Below are 22,501 nucleotides of genomic sequence, written 5' to 3' on the forward strand. Positions count from 1 at the left end.
TCAAACTGATATTCTGGGATCAAACAGGTGAATTTGATGTGATCATTCAAAGAAATGAAAGCTTATTGAAAGATTGTAAACTGTTAACTTTAAAAGTAGAATAAAAATAAAAACCTTATTTTGATAAAAGCACATACGTACATGGGAGCACAGAGAGAGAGAGAGATCTGAGGAATACACATTAAGGTGAATGTGTATGAATGCTCAATGACAGGAGTGTGAAGATTTGATTTTTAATATTTTAGCGTGATGTACTTTCTAATTATTTCACAATAAACATGCATTACTCTTTAATAAATGTTTTAAATGTTTATCAAAGTCATTAATGATTTATGAGATTATTAAGAAGACTGACAGTTGACCTTAGGATTAAGTAACATGGAAATCACTGAGGACCTTAACAAGATCTGTTTAAGTGGAGTAGATGGAGGAAAACCTGACTGGAACTGTAAGGCAGTTCCACAAAATGTTAAAACAGTTACTGTATAACCCAGCAATTTCGTGCCTACATACATGCTCATGGTAACTGAAAATATGTTCACACAAAAATTTTTACACAAACATTCATAGCAACATTTTTAGTGGCCCAAAGTGGAAATAATCCAAATGTCCATAACAGATGAATGGAAAAACAAAGTGTGATACAATTGGCCCTCTTTGTCTGCAAGTTCCACAACAAAAAAATTTTGTCTGCATTGAACACATACAGACATATTTTGTCAATATTTCCAAAGCAATACTGCACAATTATCTACATAGAATTTACATTGTATTAGGCATGACAAGTAATATAGAAATTATTTAAAGTATATAGGAGGAGATGAGTAGCTTATAAGCAAATGCTATGCCATATCATATAACGGACTTAAATATTCAGATTTTGATATCCCTGGGGAGCATTCTGGAACCAATCTGCCAGATATTGGGGGATGACTATATATTCAAACAAGAAAATATTATTCAGCAATAAATAATGAAGTACTGATAAATGCTACCACATGGATAAACCCTGAAAATATTAGGCTAAGAAAAACAAAACAAATACACACACAAAAAAGAAAAAATATTGTACAACTCCATGCAGATGAAATGTTCACAACAGGCAGTTCTACAGAAACAGTGGTGCTTAGGCAGGGAAAGATAGGAAATGGGTGATGACTATGGTACAGGACTTGTTTCTGGTATGTTCAAAGTGTAAATATTGATGGTTATATACCTCTGAATAGAATAAACACCACTTTAAAAAGGAGAATTTCATGCTATGTGAAATATATTTCAATAAAGCTATTTGTAAAAATAAAAAGGCAGCAGAATCTAGTTGATGTACTTATCTCAATCCTGTTCAGTATTTTTTGATTTGCTATTTTTCTCTTTGGTTGCCATGACACAGTTTTTAAACCTTATTTTTTTCCCAGGGATTTGCTAATCATTTTCTAATTCTTCTCTCTTCTTAATCCCTATCCTCACACTACTTTTAAACTCTCCCAAATTAAAAAAAAAAAAAAAAAAAGATAGAAAAATGTATGCCTCTACTTAGAAAAACTACATTTCACAGTTTAAAAGTATCAAATGTGATCATTGTTCAGATCTACTTTTTACACAATCTATATAACATATGTAAATATATCAAAGGGGGGGAAAAGGAGGAGTAAAAGGAGAATAGGGGATACTGCTGCCTAATAACACATCACTTTAGCCAACAATGTATCAAATAGCCTGAATTCCAAATACTATTTTGGATTATATAAAATAACTCTGTCAAATTACAAAACAGGCATCCTTCACTCTTGGAAAGTGGTTAAACACTTAAATAATGTTGCTCTAATACATTTTTAAATGAAATTTTAAAAAATCAACAATGGTAGGTAGAACTTATCATAATTTTATAGGTAACGAAACCAAGAGAGTACATATATAAAGTCAATGGTAAATTTAAGTTTACTGCTGATTTCCTCTCTTGGACTGTACACAATAATTATCTATTGTTGGATTAACACCTGAGCAATTTAAATATACAACAATAACAAAAATCTTATACAAATATTCGAACTTCAGAAGTTTTCGGTTAAAATAATAGAAAAATATAAATTTTTTTCCTTCCAGAAAAAGGTATCCAAGAAAATGGTTCCGATACCTCATGTAGATTATTCAACAAGTAATATATGAATCCTTTTCTGTATTCCTTAAATAAAATTCTACAATCAACTGACCAAAAAACAGGTTTCACAGTCAAAGAATATGAACAGATTTCATTTTCAGAATACACTTATGCCTTAATGATAGTCCCTCTTTATCTGTAGTTTTGCTTTCTATAATTTTAGTTATCCACCGTTATCCAAAAATACTAAAATGGAAAACTCCAGAAAGAAATAATTTATAACTTTTAAATTCTATGTCATTTTGAGAGGTGGCTCAGGACATGAATCATTCCTCTGTCCAGAGTATCCACACTGTATATGCTACTTGACCATTATTCAATAATGTAACTTATCGGAGTGACTGTCAATAGTTAACACAGCACTTGAATACAGGATTCAGTACTATCTCCACTTTCAAACATCCACTTGAAAAGCATCCCTGGTAGATAAGGGTGGACTACTGTATTAATAACAAAAGTCTATTTAAAAAACAATTATTTCATATTAAAGACTTTCAGTACAGAATATTTTATTATTTTTGGTGCATCTTCTTACGCATTTCTTCAAGAGCTGCTTCTTTCTCTCTTAGCACTTGCTTAAGTCGTCTTATTTTTTCATCTCGGATGGTTTCTTCTAATTCTGGTGGTGTCACTGGGAAAATATCTTCAGTATACTTTTTATTAAAGGAGTTACTTTGTTCAAAAGCTGCACATGAACTCAATGCACCTTTCTCCTCCTCACGGGAACAGTGTTCCACCTCAGTTCTCTGTTCTTCTCTGATTTTGCTGCGGCCTGTGGGAATGTTATTTTTTGATACAACTGAAGTCGGTAAAACACTGCACAGCGGTTGAGAACTGGTGACAATAGATACCCCATTTATGACTGTGTTGCAAGTACTCTCGGTTTTTCTCTTCTTTGTGTGATCCATCTTCTTAATGTTTTTTGTTTTTCTTTTCCTATTAAAACTCTGTTGCAATGTTGAGTAAAATTACAAAAATAAATGTTATTGCCATATATATATAAAATGTGCTCTCAAATTTAACAAAGTTTGCAAACACAAATATTTAGCAATTAAATGAAATTTATTTGCACAAACAATAGCAAAAAAGTCCTGAATCCCATTGTGTGGGACTAAAACAAATAGCAATGTCCTAATCATAGTCACTGAGAATAAACTGCTTAATTCACATTGTTCCTGTCCAAGTATTAGAAGCTCTATGGACCTACCACCAAAATACAATAGTGAAGTGCCTGAGAAATAGTTGATTTATTTTTTCCCCTTTCCTTTGCATAGTAGATACATATGGAAGGAAGCTTTTCACTGGACAAGGTTGAGGCTCAGAATACTAGATGATGATGATATATTCATAAGCAGAAGGACAATAGGTAAAGCTATAGGACATTTCTTTCATTCTTATTGACCGCATATATTAAGAGGATTACTGCAATGAACATCTGCATGCCTATATTTTCCACTACACTTGGATTATTTCCTTTAGCTAAGTCTTCAGAATAAGATAATCAGTTGAAATGCTATGGCCATATCCTTGTATTACAATGGGAAAAAAAAAAAAGACAGTAGGGGAATAAAAGTACTTAACGGGATAGATTTTTATCTGTGCATATATGGTTCTTTTAAACATTGTTTGGGTATAATACATATATTAGCAAATTTGGTAACAATCACCATCCATACCAGTGCACAAAGCTAAAAACCAAATTAAAAATAAACAATACATTCGCGTATCTTTGTAGTATCTACAAGGGACACTTTAAAACCTATTACCTGTTTTCTTTCTTCTTCCTTCACCACAAACTCCGTCTTGGTGTTAATTCTACTCTTCAACACACTGCTAAAGGGATCAAAACTTTTTCCAGAGTGCAAATGATCAGGAATTCGAGTAAGGCACACTTGCAAATCTTTAGTGATACCAAATATCTTTTTAAATTCAGCATCATTCTTCAGACATGACGCCTTAACATTGCTTTCTTGAGAAACTTTCCTGTCGTTTCCTTCTTGAGAAACTTTTCCTAATGTTGATGCCATCTCATTCTGTATCTGGAATTAAGAAAACACAAACAATACTACTAATTACTCAAGTTATCAGACTAGCAACTGAGAGATTATTTAATCTTTCGTAAAATAAGACATCATGCTTTAAGGGTTTGCATTACCTTTACCTTACCACCCACACTCAAAATGCTGATTAAATAAAATCTAAAACCACTGCTTCTACAATTCCTACTTTTAACTTGTTGCAGTAAAAAAGTTAACAGGTAGTCCATTCTTACGCAACTGAAATGAGAAGACTAATAACAACTTTAAAAAATAATCTATGCAACATTATTTAGAAATTAGTCTTCTGTGTACTTATCAGAATTCACCTCCTTATATTTTTGAAGTTCAATGGATTCTTACTGAAGGGGAGAAATACTGACATTGTAAAGTAGACCTCTAAGTAAACAAGGAAAAGGTGGGTACAAATATATAGTAAGCACACAAACATTTATATCTTAAGAACAGAGGGTAACTAGTGGATAAGTTGGGCAACTGCATGAGGAGTCAGAGAGAAGGGCTAAAAAAGGGAAAACTTGTTTACCAAAAAAACAAAACAAAACAAAGCAAAAAACCCACCACCAAAGAATTGATAAAATCCTATTTCCACAATTGACTGAAAGATACTGACTAGTCCTATCCCACCATTTCCACATTAAGAAAAAAACAAAAACAAAAACAAAAAAAACTGAATATTTCTCTACCTTCTCTCTCTCACACACACACGCCCAAAAAACCCAGCTCTCCTATATACATGTTGATCTCTTCGTATATGAAAAAGTGGCTACTATATATATATATATATATATGTATACACACAATTTTACTAATTTTCGAAGTCATATAATCCTTCCCCAACTCTTCTAAAACTTGCTGTTCTGCCTTTTTTTTTTTCTTTTTGGTTTGTTTTTGTTTTGAAGAGTTGGCATCCAAATGATTCAAGATACTGCTTGGACTTGCCTAATTGTACTCCTCCTCAAATAGTATTTAAACAGATGAGAGTTTTGACTTAAGCATATGCATGATGGGACAGGAGGGGGTGAGAGAAGTATCATAACTTTGAGAATTAAGAAAGAAAAATTTTCCACATAGATATATAAAAAGAATACCCTGACATGGGAAAATTACCTTTGATTCTTGGTCTCTGAAAACATACTGTTGTGAAGTAACAGTTGTTGCATCAACAGAGGAACTTATTTTCTCTATGCTCTGGATCGTATTTCCTTTTCTGGGGGCATTTTGTCCTGTACTAAATCCACCTGGAAAGACTGGCTTTGTGAATAAAGTCTTACTCTGTTTTAGGTAGTAACTGGATTGGTTCATGTTATATGGGTTTGTGGTAGAAAGAGATGATTTTTCGACCTTTTTATTCTTCTCTGCACTTAGGTTAATCATGGAAGCAAGCTGGGTATTTGAAAGTGATTTTGTCTCCATCTGGAAAGATTTACTTTTAGCCAAAACAATATTTACAACCTCTCTGGATATTTCTGTGACTGGACTTGAACTTACTACCTGTGATGTGTTTTTTCTTACTGGAATATCAGGAGAAACAGAATTCTGATGGTCAATTTGTGATGGCAAAATATCTGTTCCCTTTTTAGCCAACAGATAGACTTTCCCATTAAACATAACCAAAGCATTATCTTTAATTGGCACACTTATGGATTGTGTCCCACTAGAACTGATGGCACTCAATGGTGGTATATTTATAGTATTATCTCCCAAATTTTTCCTATCTACAAAAGTTTTTAAAATCTTTGAAGCCACATTATTTGAAGACTTAACAGGAACAAGAGATGGAGTACAAGGCTGTAGATTTTCTTGAAATATCCATTTCACTGGAGCAGCTTGAGAATGCTGACCACCTTTTAATTGTGTCTCTGCAGCAACATTCGATGGAATTTGTGTGGTATTTAGTATCATTGGCTTTGCTATTTCTTTAACAGGTTTTGGATAAATATTTTGAAAGTTCTTGGTAACTACATTTTTCACTGTATTTACAGGAGATACATAAATAACTGTTGGTATTTGGGAGGCCTCAACTGTTCCTGAGGTACTTGTGGTTGCAGCTGCAAATATCTTTTGCTGAACTGAAGGAGGCAATGATGATGCAGGTACAGATTTCACTTCAGCATGGGCTGGAATTTGTAAATGATGCCCGGAAGGCAAAACTGGAGACTTCACAGTCATTGGAAGATTCGGGGTTTTGACTACAATATAAGATGAATCATTTTGTGTTGAGGGAGAAACAGCAAATGTTTGCATGGTGAGTCCATCAATTTTCACACCATGACTCTTAACTTTAGAAACTGATGAAGTAAAATTTTCAGTTCCCACAGAAGTAACTCTACCTTTTTCTGCTGTATCTACTGTTCTTGTAAGAAAATACTTTGAAGAACTGGCTGGCTGAAAAATGGGCAATTGAACTGATGCACTTGTGGAAGAGCTGGAAATCTGAGTCTGAATAGTAACTTGAACTGGTTTTCCTGTATTCCCTTTCAAAGCATCAGACATGACTGAAGATTGAACTAGTGGAATAAGATTTCCAGAAGAATTAGGAATTGGAAGTAATTGCAGAAGATTTTTTCCATCCGAGCCAATCGTCTGAACTACTTGATACATGCAGCCTGAAACACTTAAAAGAACATTTTGAGTAAATAAATACAACATACTACATGGTATATACATTTTATTTTAAAACATATTTGCAAAAATTATTTGAAACTAATAAAATATAATAAATATGTAATTTCTAATTTTGAGTTTTCAAAGTGAAATATCTCATAATTAGGCAATAGGTATGAGATATTAATATCTCATAATTAGGCAATAGGTATGAGATATTAACATTTTTTTCCTCAAAGCAGAGATTTCTAAGATTTTACCCTGTATGATATAATGCCACTAGAATAGACTCCTTGAACTATTAGCATTATCTCTTCTTTTCCTTAAATTCTTTCCTCTTCTCCTTTACTTTTACTAGCAGGATTCTCATTTCCACCTCTACTTATGTTTACTCTTTTATTCTCACTCTTTCAAATCTGTTCTATCCTCCTCTCACTGACAATGAATCACAAGTTCGAGTGTCAACCATTTTTCTTTTTCTTAAGACATCTCACATAGTGATACCTTAGTATGCCACATTTTGTACTGTAGAGTTAACTGGGTTACTCATGTAGGAACCGTTTTCTCCTTTGATTTTTGTTGCAGTGCATTTGAGGTTTGATGCTAAACAGTCCATTGTCCTTATACTACCTTAATTATCAACTGTCTATCAACTCATCTGTATAATACTATGGCAATTTTAGCTGAACAATTTTTAATTAAGGTAGAACAGACTGGAAATCATAAGTCTTTGTAACTAAGCCAATTCTGATTCTCACAGATTGTTAGATTTTATGAAAAGTCAATACACACTAAATTTCCACATAATCAACTATTTGGTGATTACCTGAATTTAGACATCTCAAGTTATTTATACCTAAAACCATCTTTTAGTTCCTGAAAAATATTGAGCTCTCCTGGTCTCCAGGGCCATCCCACAAGCTATCATTCTACCTAAGAACTCCTCCCCATCATACAGCTCAAGCCTCAGCACAAATGATACTTCTCAAGAGATACATTCTCTGGCCAACTTAACTATCCTTGACCTTCCTCCATAATTAATCTATAATATTATATCAACTAATTCCCTTTGACACAGGATGTTATGTATAAGTGTTTTCATATCTATAGACTGTCTCTCATGCTAAATTTTAACAATATGAGTAAGAGTCTATATGGCTTTCATATAATGAATGAAAAAATCAGAAGGACATTTTGTGATATGAAAATTATATGATATCCAAATTTCAGTATCTATAGATTCTTATTATTACCCAAAGTCAGGTTTTATATTTTGTACATGGCTACTTTCATGCTACAATGATACAGCTGAGTAGCTACAGTAGAGATCTATGGTTCTCAAAGCCTAAAATATTTATTATGTGGCTCTCTAAGAAAAGTGTTTGCTGACTCCCCAGCTACACCAACTTGTAATTCCTTAAGCTACTGTGTAAATGGATATGTATAGGCAATTATCATTAAGTAAGATAAAGGATGTATTTGAAAGAATACAAAAGTGCTTGCTCTATTTGTTAAAACATTCTCTTCCCAAGTCTTTGTTTTCTTTGCTACTCCTCCTCTTTTCTTCCTATTCTGTGATCTTTTCTGTTTCTTTTATATAAATGACTGATTAATAAAACACCATTTATGTATCAACAATTCTCATATTTATATCTATACCTCCTTTGAGATGCAGGCTTATTATATATCTTCTCCCTGACATTTTCTTCAGAATCTTAAAGGCTCCTAAAACAACATGGCTAGATAATCTCTGTCCATCAAAATCCTCAAAATTCCTTGTTATCTCCTAGGCACCTAAGTCGAAGCACATAAATCTTGTTTTCTCATTCCTCGTATCTAATCCATCAGAAATTCTATTGATATCATTGCTTAAATTTCCCATACCTGTTAAAATTCTTCCCAAATCAACTGTTGCCACTCTAAGCTAAGGAAATATGATCTCTGGCTTAGACTACTCAGCAGCTTCAAATTTCTTTTTCCCCTTGGTCGTAGATATCCTCTCTCTTTTAGGCCCATTGGGCACACTAAAACTGGTCCTTCCCAGCTTAAAACATTTCTAGTGGCTTCCCATTATAACTAGAATGGTAGGAAGAAAACCATTACTTCTGATGCAAAGAAAGAAACCAAAGGAACAGAGAATTTGAAGAAAATTGGGCAATTATACTGAAAGTTTCTGAGAGTCCAGAAACAATAAGGATGATGTTCATTGGAGGAAAGACTGGCAAGAAGCTAAAGGAGAAGTGGAGTTAAGGAGATCTTTCTTTTTTATTTATTATTTTTTTAAGGTTAGATGAACCAAAGCATATGTAAATGCTCATATGAACCAGTTAAGAAAAATTAATAAGTAAGAGGGAAAAAAGATGATTATTAAGGAGTCATGAAATAGGAACCAGAAGACAGGTAGATGAATTAAAATTTATAGCAGAAGAAATGTCTCCATCTATTGAAACTAAAAGAAAGGTTAGGTATACTTGCGGGTAAGGGACATAACTTTGGTGTCAAAAAGTTGCAATTGTGATCTAAAAGCTTTTACTTTCATCATGAAAAAGGATATGACATCATCTGCTAGGAATAAGAGGAATAAGAGAAAACACAGGAGAGATTTGAGGCAAATCAAACATTTGAAACACTCTGTGAAAGAATAAGTGGACCAAAGAAAATAGAGTTGAGGGAGGCAGGTCGTAATTATGAATTTGTAGTACTACTAATCTTTACTCTTGGGAAATTTTCTTTCTCTCACTACACATAAGCGAAGAGAAAGCATACTGCTGAATTTATCCAGAATGGGGGTGACTTCAGCAGGGTACAGCAAAACCTGAGAGGAGCAAAAGAATTCAAAATATTGATACGAGATGTTAAAATGGTAAAACAGAATCTAAACTGCATACAAAGGAAATGAGAGAATAAAAGATTAAAATATAAAGAAAAAAAGGAATGGTTAAGACTAGAGGGCCATATAAAGTTAAAGTAGTCATAGTGAAGAAGTATAGCTCAGTGGTAGAGCAACAGCATGCTCAAATCTTCAGCACAAAACAAACAACCCAAAAATCACAATGGGAGCATTTAAACAAGCAAGCTAGGATCTGATGTTTAGAAGCCAGGATGCCCAAATAAATAATTTTGTAGATGCGGCAATTTCATCTGATAACATGGACGACAGAAGTGAATGGCCATGACAGAATGGAAAATAAAATAACTGGAAAAAAGATCTCCATCAAAGGACCAGCTGACAAAAGAGATTATCCATATAGATGTTGAAGTCATGCAGGATTAGAAAGAAGATTATGAGCTAGATTCCGAGTTCAATGGCAGGAAGCTGGTAGATACTGTTAATGAGCCATAGTTAAACTGATATTCCTTGAGACCCACTCTTTTGCAGTCTATTTTCTAGTCTACAATTCTATTTAAACCTCATTCTCAAATATTACCAAATGTTTTCACAGTTAAGTCTGTCTATCCACCTACATGCTCTCTGTTGCCAACTGACGTTGGTCAATTACACTTTCATCTTGAAACTCTTCTTTTTCCTTTTGGGTTTCCAATGTGTTCAATTTGTTTCTCTTGATTTTCTTAGCACTCCCTTCCTTATTCATTTTTCTGCATTTTAAGTATTCAACCATGACTATTCATTCGCCAAAGTATAGTTTTTGACCCTTTTTTTTTTTGCTTCAAGACAGACTTTCTTAAAGACTGCACCAATTTTCATGGTTTCAACAATTCCCCTCAACTACTTCCTTTGTCATACTGACTTCTATACCCTTTTAGTCCTATACCCAGTATTTACCTCAGTTTCACATTTGTAATGCCTTATAAAACACTTTCATTTCAATACCATCATTTAAAATTCAACAAGTTAAAATTAATCTCTATTGAAAACTAGCACTTTATCCTACCTTCCAACCATATGGCAAACACTATATGCCAGATCATATAGGCTATAAATCCCTAGTCATCTGGCTTATCATTACTAGCCTTTTATTGCTTTAGTTGCCTGTAGCACTTTGCATTTACACTAAAATAAACACTACAGAAATGTATACTGAATAAATCACCAAGTTTATAGTTTTCTGCTTTTTAACAGATTGTATTCATCTTTTTTCACCATTCCAACTTCTACCATCTACATTAAACCTCATCATCTTGTGTCTAGCACTCTTCTATCTCATCTCTTTTTTGCTTTGATGTTTAAGCTAGTCTTTCTGGTTGCAATTATATTGACTAGTATGTATACTACAATAAATTGTTTTCACCCTTTTGACTTGTGCTGAAAGTTTCAATGTTCATCATACCAACCCAGTTTGACATGAAAATCTACAATCTAGCCTCAACCAATCTTTCAAACGGTCCTACCTACAACTTCTCTATATGAAATCTCTGTTCTAAGCAGAGATTTTTTTTTTTGTTATTCTGAGTATGCTAGAAACTTATTCATTATAAGCATTCTTTAATTTTTTTCTTCTCCAACTACATACAATATGCTCAACATCCATCTGCTTCACAAAGTACCTGCCAGTCATTCACACTCACATTTTCTTTCAACTTTGGAATCACTGAAACACTTCTACTGATGTAATTGATGCTGGAAGTTATGTAATACCTTCTTTATTGCCTTTTCTCTACTAGCTGTTTTTTAAAAATGAATATTTTCCCCAGCAACACTGAAATTCCCTAAGGTTAGAGACTATATCAATGACTTTGCAGTTGTTCTTCAACTACCAAGCACAGTAAATCCTTAAAAAATATTATGTAAACAATGATGCAGTTCTTTCCAGTCATGATTTCAACTCAACTATCTCAATGCTTTTTACTGTTTAGTATGATTGGTATAATTATACACTTCATTTATCAGTAAAATCTACCTAACAAACTAGAAGCTTCAAGAGAGCAGAACCTATGACTTTACAATTATTTGTGTAAGAGCAAACATATTTTAACTGAGATGGTATTTCAACAAATTACAGAGATTTCTGATGCCTCCGATACTACATTAGATGGCCTCTACACTTCTGCTTTTATAAAAAAAAAAAAATTCTGACTATTGCAAAAACTATTTTCAAATCTAATTATTAGACTCCCCCATTCTCCCTCCATAAAAAGACAGAAAATGCAGCTTCCTCCAAGTCTACATATCAGTAAAGATTCACACAATCTACCAGACACCATAAATTCCTCAAAGGTAGGTTATTCTATTAATACCTACATCCTCTGCACATAAAAGAGCAAATGGACATTACAGGTAATAAGGTTAGCTGAACTGAATCCTCCAAATTGTAATTTTAAAAATCCCTAATTTCCTGGCAATAAAATAAAAGGAGTCTAAGTACTAAACTGAAATGCAGAAATTTAAGCAGAGAAGTGACAAATTAGGATAAAATTCATACTCTTTCAATCAATATTCTTTTTTTTCCATATCTAGAAGAAACATTCCATTAAGAGGTTAATTAACTAAAACTATAAAGATGCTATTTTCTTAAACATCATATTCTTCTGGATGATTGAACCAAAACTAGAATCAGATTCTACATCCCATGTTCTCGCTTGGTCACTTAAAAAGAATCACCAAAACACTAACTACTACATTACAGTGAGACTTTAAGACAGAAGAGGACTATATTAAGGACTACTGGCTTTTAATCCTTACTCTTCCACATAGTCGCTGACTAAAAATTCACTTAACCTCTTCAAATCTCTATTTGTTAATTTGTTAAATGGGGAAAATAAGGATAGCTATAAGAAGAGAATGTAAAAACCACCTGGGAGCATGATAGTTATCACCTTCCATTAAATTCTGGAACTGATCTCCAAAACTAAGGTAAAGTCTTATGGAAACTAACCAAAAGGCCTATTAAGCAGGGCACTGTGGTGCACACCTGCAGTCCCTGCTACTTGGGAAGTTGAGATGGGAGGATCACTTGAGCCAAGGAGTTCAAGAATATCCTGAGCAACCTAGTGAGAACCCGTTTCAAAAGAAAAAAAAAGGGGGGGCCTATTAAACACACTGACAATATTATAGAACTGTGAACACTTTTTAAATATTCTAATATTGGTATGACATACATATGCATATGGGATGATAAAAATTTTGAAGTCTAATGAACATTTTGATATATTTTTACAAAATACATATTTTCAACTGCCAAGAAACCCTTTTCTATCTTATTATCTATAACATTAAATACATACTTAATGTAATATATGTAAATACTTGTTATATACAATAACATGTCACATATTATGTACATAACAGATATAATAGTTGTCATTAAGTCTACTTCTCATAGCCCAACAAGGCAGGAACTGTCATTAACACTTCATAGTTGAAAATGTGAGGTTAGAAATAGTAAACTTACAGAGAATTACATGCTCTTCTTGAACAATCCTATCCACTTTCTGTAATTACTTTAGCATAACTTCACCAAAACAGAGCCCCAAAATTGACCAACAGATTAATGACAGATTTGTTAGTCTGTATAGTTTATTTCTCCCTTCCCCATCTCACGTGCTCATACAAAAGTAAAAATAAAACTCACACAACCAAATGTGCACTGAACTGAAAGTGAAACATTATCTTTCTAACCAAAGACCCCTGTTGAGGACACCAATTATAGCTGGAAATCAAAGGGTTAAGAGAGGACAGAAGCTAACTACCAATCACATGACATACAAATTCCTATTACTGTGGAATGTATAATCACAGGCTTATAATACCTCCAAACTGATGACTCCTAATTTTGTATTTTCAGCTTTTATCCTGCAGGGGTTTCAGAGTCAAATGTCTTTCTGACTGCTTTCTTTGTATATTCTTCATCTCAGTTAATTTACCAATATGTATCCAGAAAACTGGCACTATCATTGATTTCACTTTCCTCATGGCAATCGCTAACAAGGTCTGCTTATTTTCCATTCTACTACTTTGAATCCAACCCTCTGCTATACACCATCAGTTCAGGTATCCTCAGAATTTCAGAAAAGATTTCTTAAGTAGAATCCTTATACATGGATCTTACCTCCAAATCTATACTGCCATCAGTTATGTAAAATATACACCTAAACATGTCAATCCTTCTCCTAAAATTCTCTAAACAATCTCCAATGGATGAAAAACAATCTCTTCAGCATGCCAAACCAACTCTTCAAGAGTGTTCTACTTACCCTGTTCATAACAGAAAATCAAGTAAATTGTTAGAAACTAACCATACTGGTTATTTGCCAATTTTATCTGGGCATATCCTGTATTTGTCTTTAACTGGATAGCTGAAACTTCTGTTTCCTAACTTGGCTGCTTCTGAAACTCTTTAACTCCTTGCTCTATGCCCTGACAGCCCCTTGGGCATAATGCTATCAAAAAATTTATACATTGGCTTCTCCTCAACCCCCTCATCCAACTATTAGGTTTTCATGGGAATGGCTAATAGCCTATTTTTCAGTCTCCCAATTTAGCACACAGTAGGTACTCAATGCAAACCTAGTACATGGGTACTATCTCAAATATTTTCCAGATTTTTCCTTTGCACTTGTAAGATTAAATTTGGGTTTACATATTAAATCTGGATGAATTACACACTTCGAACGATAAAACATTCCATATCACATTACTGATATTTTCCTATAAAGGAAAAGAGCAATAACTCAAGAAAAATTCAAACTTCAAAAATTAAGAAAATCAGTCATTTTATGAACAAATGATTTAGCAGCATCAAAATTATTACCACAAATAACTAAATTTCCATTAAACTAAAATAGATGACATTAATCATTATTTACAGAATTATATTTGGACATCATGCATGCTGTTACTCACAAAACAGACTAGAATCAAATATGCACCCAATAAATGAAGTACCAAATACCTTCAGAAAAAGTTGGCGAATATTCCAAGTGTAACGTAAAAATCTCAACGATTTAAAGAAATAAATGCATGTAAATATGAAAAAAACAATGCATAAACCAATGAGTTAATGAGCTTGAAGTGTCTTATGAATGTAACCAAAATACAATTCAATTGGCAATGATTTTTAAAAAGTCAAAAAATAAAAGGATTAGAAACTGGATTAAAAAGTTCAAGTACACAATAAATATCTTTAAAATATCTCAATCTTATTCCTGGTATTGAAAAGTAATGCAATTCTAAAATGAACTGTCTACAAGTTAAGTTGGAGCCACCATTTGGCTCTAAATACTACAACAAAGTAAGAATAAACAATCGGGAAACAATTCTATTACTGCATTTATATACAGAGCATTATCTCTGCACCTTCCCCCAAACTTCCACCAAAAAAAAAAAAATAATAATAACTGTATATACACAAAACCTTTTTATGATTTGCAATACAATGGTTCTTTCCAGGTTGTTCTTTAATATTGTTCTAGCTCAGTACTTATAACCATTTCCTTTTATAATACTGTGCATACTTTTTAAGAATTACCATTAAGCAAGGTAATAATCCTATGCCCTGGACTAAAATATATGCAGAATTAAAGCTGTATTCACATAACAAAGACAACTAACATTTTTATAGCACCTCACTCTTTTTTTTACACTATTTTATATATATTTTCTTAATTCTTAAAAATATCTCTAGAAGCTATTATTTACAAATTGGAAACTGAGGCACTTGAATTCAAAGCTGGGATTAACACCAGGTGGCTGATTTCTTAAAACACAAATCCCCTTTTATGAGTTTTGCATCTTATGCCCTACTCTTCATTTTCATTCTGGAGACCTATTAATATTATTCTCACACTTAAAATACACTATCTATGGTATATACAAGTTAAAACTTTAGTTAATGTTTTGTTGTTCCCATTTAATATCGAATACAAATTTTTAAATATACTGCTATTGATAATCAATTTTGCTAAGTCTACAAAAGTCTTTCTACACACACATATATACATATAAACACACATACTGCACTCTCCGCCTGTCAACTACAGTTCTTCTATGTAGACATTCAATGATGTCGCAATCTCAACCTGCTTCAAAGCCGCTGTACCAAAGTACTGGTTTTACATGAGAATTTCTCTTTACTTTCCTCTCTTCATAGAAAGCTATTATTCGAAAATTTAAAAAATTCTATTTCCTTGTCCTAGAACAAGTTTTCTTCGATTTTATATCCTTCCTTTCTCACTCGTTTAAAAGGCGCCTACTCTCGCTGAAGGTCCAGCGCCCCCAAGGCTGCACTTGCTAATCCACGCCGCCAGCGTGTCTTTCTGCCTGCGCACGAGAATCTTCCAGAAGGATTTGGTCACACAAGTGCGTCGGCCATGTTGACTCGCCTCTCCCGTGGAGATCTACTCTGTGCGCCTATGAAACGCGAGACGCTGGAGTCCTGCGGAACCGGGGCAGGGCTGACTGCGTCAGGCTCCCGGGAGGTTTTACGTTTCCGGGAGGGGCGCGCTCGGAAGGCTCCAGCGCCGGCGACGAGCGCTCTCCGCTGGAGTGGCCCACTCGGCGGGGTCGACTCCGGTGCACTGCGCAGCGTCGGAAAACGACGGCGCCCTCGACAGCCTGCCTAGAGACCGGGCGAGGGGCGGGCGCGTGGAGGGTTCGAAACCGGTACTTACCAATGCGAGGCGCTGCCTGAATTTTCCTCTGCGGGTTTCAGGAAGACCCTCTGTAGATTATTGGACATTTTAGAGGGCGGGGAAGGGACAGATCATCCAGGAAAGTGGGGGATGTGGGGCCCAGGTTCTCAAGGGAGCGAGAATCAGACCGAGAGAATGTTGGGCTGCAGTTGCTCCGCAGCAATTGTGAGGGGTTCGATGCGGAACGGAGGGAGAGCGAAGGCTCCGAAGAGGGCGTATCCCCAGGCTTCGGAGAGAGGTGGCTCAGCCACCCACAAACCGGAAGGCTCCGCGCGGTGACTGCGCCCTCCCAACTTCTCTCAGAAAATCGGTACAAGTCTCCGCCCCAAAGCTACGTCATCACTCCAGAGCCCTCCGAAGCGGGAGAGGGAGGTGTGGCTTTAGTGGCACCGCCCCCAACAGGGCCGGGTCAGCGGGGACGACAGCGTCAACCTGGCTCTGCCGCCCCGCCCACCGAAGCTGCTAGCCCGAGCGAAGCGCCGGACTGCGGCATCCGGAATCGTCACGTCCGGTTACCAAGGCGACTGGCTCTCTAAGGCTCCGCCCTTATGGTGCGATCCAATCGCGAGGGAAGTTTGCCATCTCTTCTTCCGGATCAAAGAACGAATCGCAAAAGAAAATTCTCTGTTCGCCTACGCAAAATAAAATATTTCCGGGGTCAATCGTAAATTTTGTGTCACTGCGCTGCTAGCATAGTTTTCATATCTTGCCAGTGTTTCGAAAGTCTAGGGCGAGCGTTTTGGCGTCATCGTGCACTAGTGGTGTGAGAAAATTTTCGGCATCTGCCTGTGCCTACCAGTGTTTTGTTACCAGTTCCCTGAAAGTCTCTCCCCCACCCTTTTTTGACTATTTTCCTCTAGACTCATTTAACCCCTTCCTCCACTTACAGGTTTATGCCTCAGTCAAAAGTGTCACTACTGCCATATAGACGATTACTTAAATCTCGAAAAGTTCCGTTCTTTAAGTTTATTTTTTGCCACTTTATTTGAATCTCCAGAGAACCACTTTTCAGAAGTTTCTGGAATACTGTGGTTAAGTAACTATCAGCGTAATGGTGAATGGGTAGAAATTATAGTTCAGTTGGGTCTGGAAAGATGTAGGAGAGGTAGTTTCAAAGATACAGTTTCGTTGGATGTGGGCAATTCCTATGAAAATTGGCACTGCTCAAATTTAGGAGACTAAATGAAGTAGCCAATTTGAAGTTTCATTTTGTGATTTAAAAATGGAGTTATTAATTCCTGTAACTCTGTAAGGAAATTATGATTAAGAACTTCATATCTACATATAATGAGAAATAATACGTGCTAACTTCTGTTCACTCTGTTGAAGTTTAGCTTCAACTATATAGAATTTATCCATAATTGACTCTTTTTTATCTTTCAGTCATGTATGTCCCATGCTGAAGAGGGGGTAGAGTGGTGAGCCCTTAATGTTGCTGTGGATTTGATCATCTATCTGTGAAAACAAACTTACTTGAAAGAGTTGCCCATTCCTGCTTGTTATATTTTTTTTCACTTACCTTTCATTTCTTACCATTTACTACTTATATTCATCACCACTCCCTATAAAGAAGATTGTCACAGGAAGGGTTTCCTGGGAAGCAGACTCTTAGGATGGACTTGGGTATGCAAGAAGTTTATTAGAGATCAATATCTGTGGAAATAAAGGGAAGGAAGCAAAAGGCAGAGTGAGAAGCTAGGCTTTGATCCTCAGTCTCAGCAAAGGCCTTAACCTGTCCCACGTAGAAACTAAAACTGGAATGAACTTAAGAAGTTTTATCCAGTAGGGGTGATAGGAATGGGCCTTTATGATCAGTTACTGTTTGAAGACTGTGACAAAGAATTTATGGAGAAGAAGGATCTCTTTAGTCATAGAAATTATTCAAAAAGACTGATTGATAAGGCATGTCTGCTGGCAGCACTCCCAGCAGCTGGGAGAATAAGACCTTCATTCCTTAAGAGAGTTCCGGGAGGTGTATGACAGCAACCTCCATAATCATTAAACCACTCATACAGCCATTTATTGCAATTGATGCTGTGTGTCTCATACTTATTAAGAATCTTCACTCAACAACACTGTTAATTATTCCCCCACTGGATGCCATTGGCAATTTTCTTTCCTTCATTTCCTCCTACCTTTTTATCTACACCTCCTCAGGGTCCTTTGAAGATTCATCCTTCTCAATCATTAAATAAGGGAGTTCCTTAAATTTTGATTATTGATCTTCTTATTTTCTCAAACTGTCCTGCCTGCCCAGGTGATTTCACACATGCCAGTGAGCTTTAATTACTACCTTTACACACTATTATTCTACCAAAAACCAAAATAACAGTATGTACTAGACACTATCATAAATGCTTCACAAATATTATTTACTCTCAAATAATAAAAATAATTACATACGAATGAGGAAACTACTTACAGACATGGCAGATAACTTTCCAGAGATTATACTGCTTCTGAGAGTTGGAGCTAGTTTCCAAATCCAGGATGTCTTGAAGATTCTTCCCACTTTACTACTATGTTATGCCACTATTTGACTCATAAATTTAAGTCTCCACTTCTTATTCTATGAGATTTGTAGCTGGATATTTAAGTGCATTGTTGAAATCTTTTGGAATTCTTTAAAGCCTCTTCAAATAAAACATGTTCAAAACCAAACATAAATTTCACCTATCCACATTACACTTTGCTTTTTTAATGCTAACTCTAGAAAGAAAAACACAGTATCCTATTAAAACTGGTGTCACACTTTTTTTCCTGCAAGTATATGTCCTGCCAAAGTGAGTGCCAGGCATTATTCTTAACACTCCCTCTTTTTGTTCCCCAAAATATATAATCCATCAGGTTTTAGCTTAAATATCTTACAGGTCTGCTTTTTATCTATGTCACTACTACTCTGGACCAAGATTACTTGGACCTAGTGAAACTTTAACTGATAATATCATACCTAAAAATGTTTCCTCCAAATGCTATACCCAGAGGTACATTTTGAAACCACAAATCTGATTCTGTTGTCTTGCTACATAAAAAATCATTAATATTCCCATTGCTTTGGGATATAGGAAAAATTACTCAATTCTAATCAAGTTTTTGAATTAGCACAAACCGCTGTCCCCTTTAGTAATGAAAGAAAGAGAAGTTTTGATTTTAGAAATCAATGAATTCTTTGGTGAAAATAAATGCAGGATTGTGTCAGCCAGTTTTGCTTGTTCACTACTTCATTCACTCTACAAAACTGCCAACTGCTTACAAATAAGTATTTTGAATTATATCAATATGATCCTTCACAAAAAATTAAACATAAAGCTTTTCTTAGGGTAATTACCTTATGGAGTTAAAGTGAGCTGGTATGACTACTGGTCATTCTTTGGTATCCTTGAGATATATACCTTGTCTGCTAATTTGGGAAAGGCAAATCAGGACTTAAAATTCTTCCTTTTCCTAAAAGATATTAGTACAGAGTAGGGAATACTCAAGCAAAACCATGAGCCAACAAGACAATATAGGTAGAAATATTGAGTACAGTTACTCTAAAAAGAAAGAAAACAAAATGGCATACCCTGTGAAACAGAATAATTAGGTTAGACAAAGTTTAAAAAAAAACACTATTAAAAGTAGTGTGCCAGGTGTGGTGGCACAAGCCTGTAATCTCAGCTGCTTGGGAGTCTGAGACAAGAGAATTGCCAGTTCAAAGCCAGTCTCAGCAACTCACTGAACCCCTAAGCAACTCTAAATAAAATATAGTTTTTAAAGTTCTGGGGATGTTGCTCAGTGGTTAAGCACCCCTGGATTCAATCCCTAGGACCAAAACAAATTGTATTTGTAAGGATACAGGGATTACATTAGTTATGTGAAACAAAATTATAAATATGAAAATGACAATAATTGAATTAAAAAATATTGGGTAAACAGTACAAATGAAGACAGAGAATAAATTTAGTCTTTCAAAGAAATTCATTTAGAATAAATCTTCCAACAGGCAATGAAAAGAATACAGAGATAGAAAATATGAAAGGTGAAACAGAAAAAGAAAATAAAGTAACATCTGGATAAAAAAATATATAGTGAAGAAAACACTTGAAATAATGTGTAAAAGTTCTCAGAAGTAAAAAAGGTGAAAATATTAGATTTAAGAGGTTTTAAAAACACCAAATAGTAAAGTTAAATTCATGCTCTGATTAGTATAGTTGAATTTAATAATATAACAAGCAAAAAGAAAACTTTTAAAGAGAAAAAGAGCATATCACCTCCAGAGGAAAAATAACCAGATTGATGTCATATTTCCCAAAAGCAATGCTTTTTTTTTTTAAAAAAGAAAGACAATTCTGAAATGACAATATGTTTTCATGTATTAAAGAAAAAGGCCTTTGGTTTTTAAAAAAAACTGGGCAAATGTTTGGTTTCAATCAATTGTCATTCCAATGTAAGGATATATTAAAATGTTCTCAGGCAGACAATATTTCACAAAGTTTGTAATTCAAATACTCTGGAAACTTTAAAGGAAATAATCGAATTAGTAGACAGAAATTCATGAGATAGTTCAAGAGATATTGGAAGTAAGTAATCAAAATCCTTACAGTATTTATTATTGTTTAAGGTGGAAGGAGTTCAATAAATAAAAAAGTAAAATGCTTCCAGAGCAACCCAACACTTAAATTCAAGACCTAGGTTTTCCAATACTGTGGTACTAGCCACATTTACCAATTTACATAGTGAAAACTGAAAGTTCACTTTTTTTAGTTTCTTCAGTCATCTATCGAATGTTCAGTGACTGATTTGTCATCATTACAGAAAGTTTTAATGAATGACTGTTCTAGTCCACATGGCATGTGTAAAGGGATGAGGGTGAGACCAAGAAGCAATTAGAGCATATTAAAATATAACTTCTGTCAGATAAAAGATGCAGCAGTAAGCCTACAAACACCATGGATAAACAAGCATGAATAAATATCTTAAGCCAACCATCATAAAAGCATGAATAGAATATAATACATTCAAACTGCAGAAAAAACTATTTTCTATACAAGGCATAATATTAAGTGAGACAAGAAACATATTATTGGGCAAATGTAACATGAAATAAAGTTATTAATATAACAATGTCTATAATAACAGCACAGAAAAAATATATACGCATGTTTTAGTCAGCTTTCTGGCTGCTGTGACTAAAGGACCCAACCAGAACAATTGTAGAGGAGGAAAAGTTTGTTTGTGGGCTCACAGTTTCAGAGGTCTTTGTACATAGAAGGCCAGCTCCATTCCCTGGGGCTTAAGGTGAGGATGGATATCATGGCAAAAAGTGTGGTGAAGGGAAGCAGCTCACATCATGATCAGAAAGCAGAGAAAGAGAGTCTCCACTCGCCAGATACAAACATGTACCCCAAACCATGCCCCAATTCCCCCTCATCCAGTCACAGCCTACCACTTCAGTTACCACTTAGTTAATCCCTATCAGGGGATTAAATTGCTGGGTTAAGACTCTTACAACCCCATCATTTCTCCTCTGAACCTTCTTGCATTGTCTCACACGTGAGCTTTTGGGGGACACCTCATATCCAAACCATAACAACCCAGAAAAATGAATGAAAAAGAAACTGGAAGTTGGACATGATGGTGCACCCCTGTAGTTCTTATGACTCAGGAGCCTGAGGCAGGAGGATTGCAAGTTCAAGGCCAGTCTCAGTGTCTTAGTGAGAGCCTCAGCTCTCAGATTCTGTCTCAACACAAAAAGTAAAAAGGACTAGGGATGCAATTCAGTAGTAAAATGCCTCTGGGTTTAATACCCAGTACCACAAAAACAAATTGATGAAAAACTTCAAACAAGAAAATACAACCTTTTCATTTTATAAAATAGCTTCACAGCATATTAAGGAACAACTTACAGAAAAGAACACATTAACATGTCTAAAAATGTATAGAATTATTTCACACTGACTTCTGAGAAATTAACAGTTGAAGCAGACAAAAAGGCATAGATACAAATATATATAAACAATATTATATAAACAATATAAATATTATATAAAAATATAATAAACCATATCAAGTTATTAGGTATGTAAACTATCCTCACTGGTAGTTTTAGCATGCA

General features: G+C 34.8%; 1 protein-coding gene across 3 annotated transcripts; it reads right to left on the reverse strand.

Moving 5' to 3' along the window:
• Nucleotides 1-16: 16 nt before the first annotated feature.
• On the reverse strand, nt 17-17,277 carry LRIF1 (ligand dependent nuclear receptor interacting factor 1). Of its 3 annotated transcripts, XM_079106338.1 has the most exons (5): nt 16,387-17,275; nt 8,704-8,895; nt 5,323-6,829; nt 3,925-4,197; nt 18-3,105 (listed from the first exon to the last, which is right to left on the reverse strand). In XM_079106338.1, the coding sequence occupies exons 3-5, from the start codon at nt 6,814-6,816 to the stop codon at nt 2,671-2,673; spliced, it is 2,202 nt and encodes a 733-aa protein (XP_078962464.1). In that variant the 5' UTR covers nt 6,817-6,829; nt 8,704-8,895; nt 16,387-17,275; the 3' UTR covers nt 18-2,670. The 3 variants fall into 3 exon arrangements, with proteins under 3 accessions (XP_078962463.1, XP_078962464.1, XP_078962465.1); XM_079106337.1 differs by lacking the exon at nt 8,704-8,895 and having other exon boundaries at nt 17-3,105; nt 16,387-17,277; XM_079106339.1 differs by lacking the exon at nt 8,704-8,895 and having other exon boundaries at nt 5,323-6,821.
• Nucleotides 17,278-22,501: the final 5,224 nt, after the last annotated feature.

Source organism: Sciurus vulgaris (assembly GCF_902686455.1).
Source record: "Sciurus vulgaris genome assembly, chromosome: 1".
NCBI lineage: Eukaryota > Metazoa > Chordata > Mammalia > Rodentia > Sciuridae > Sciurus > Sciurus vulgaris.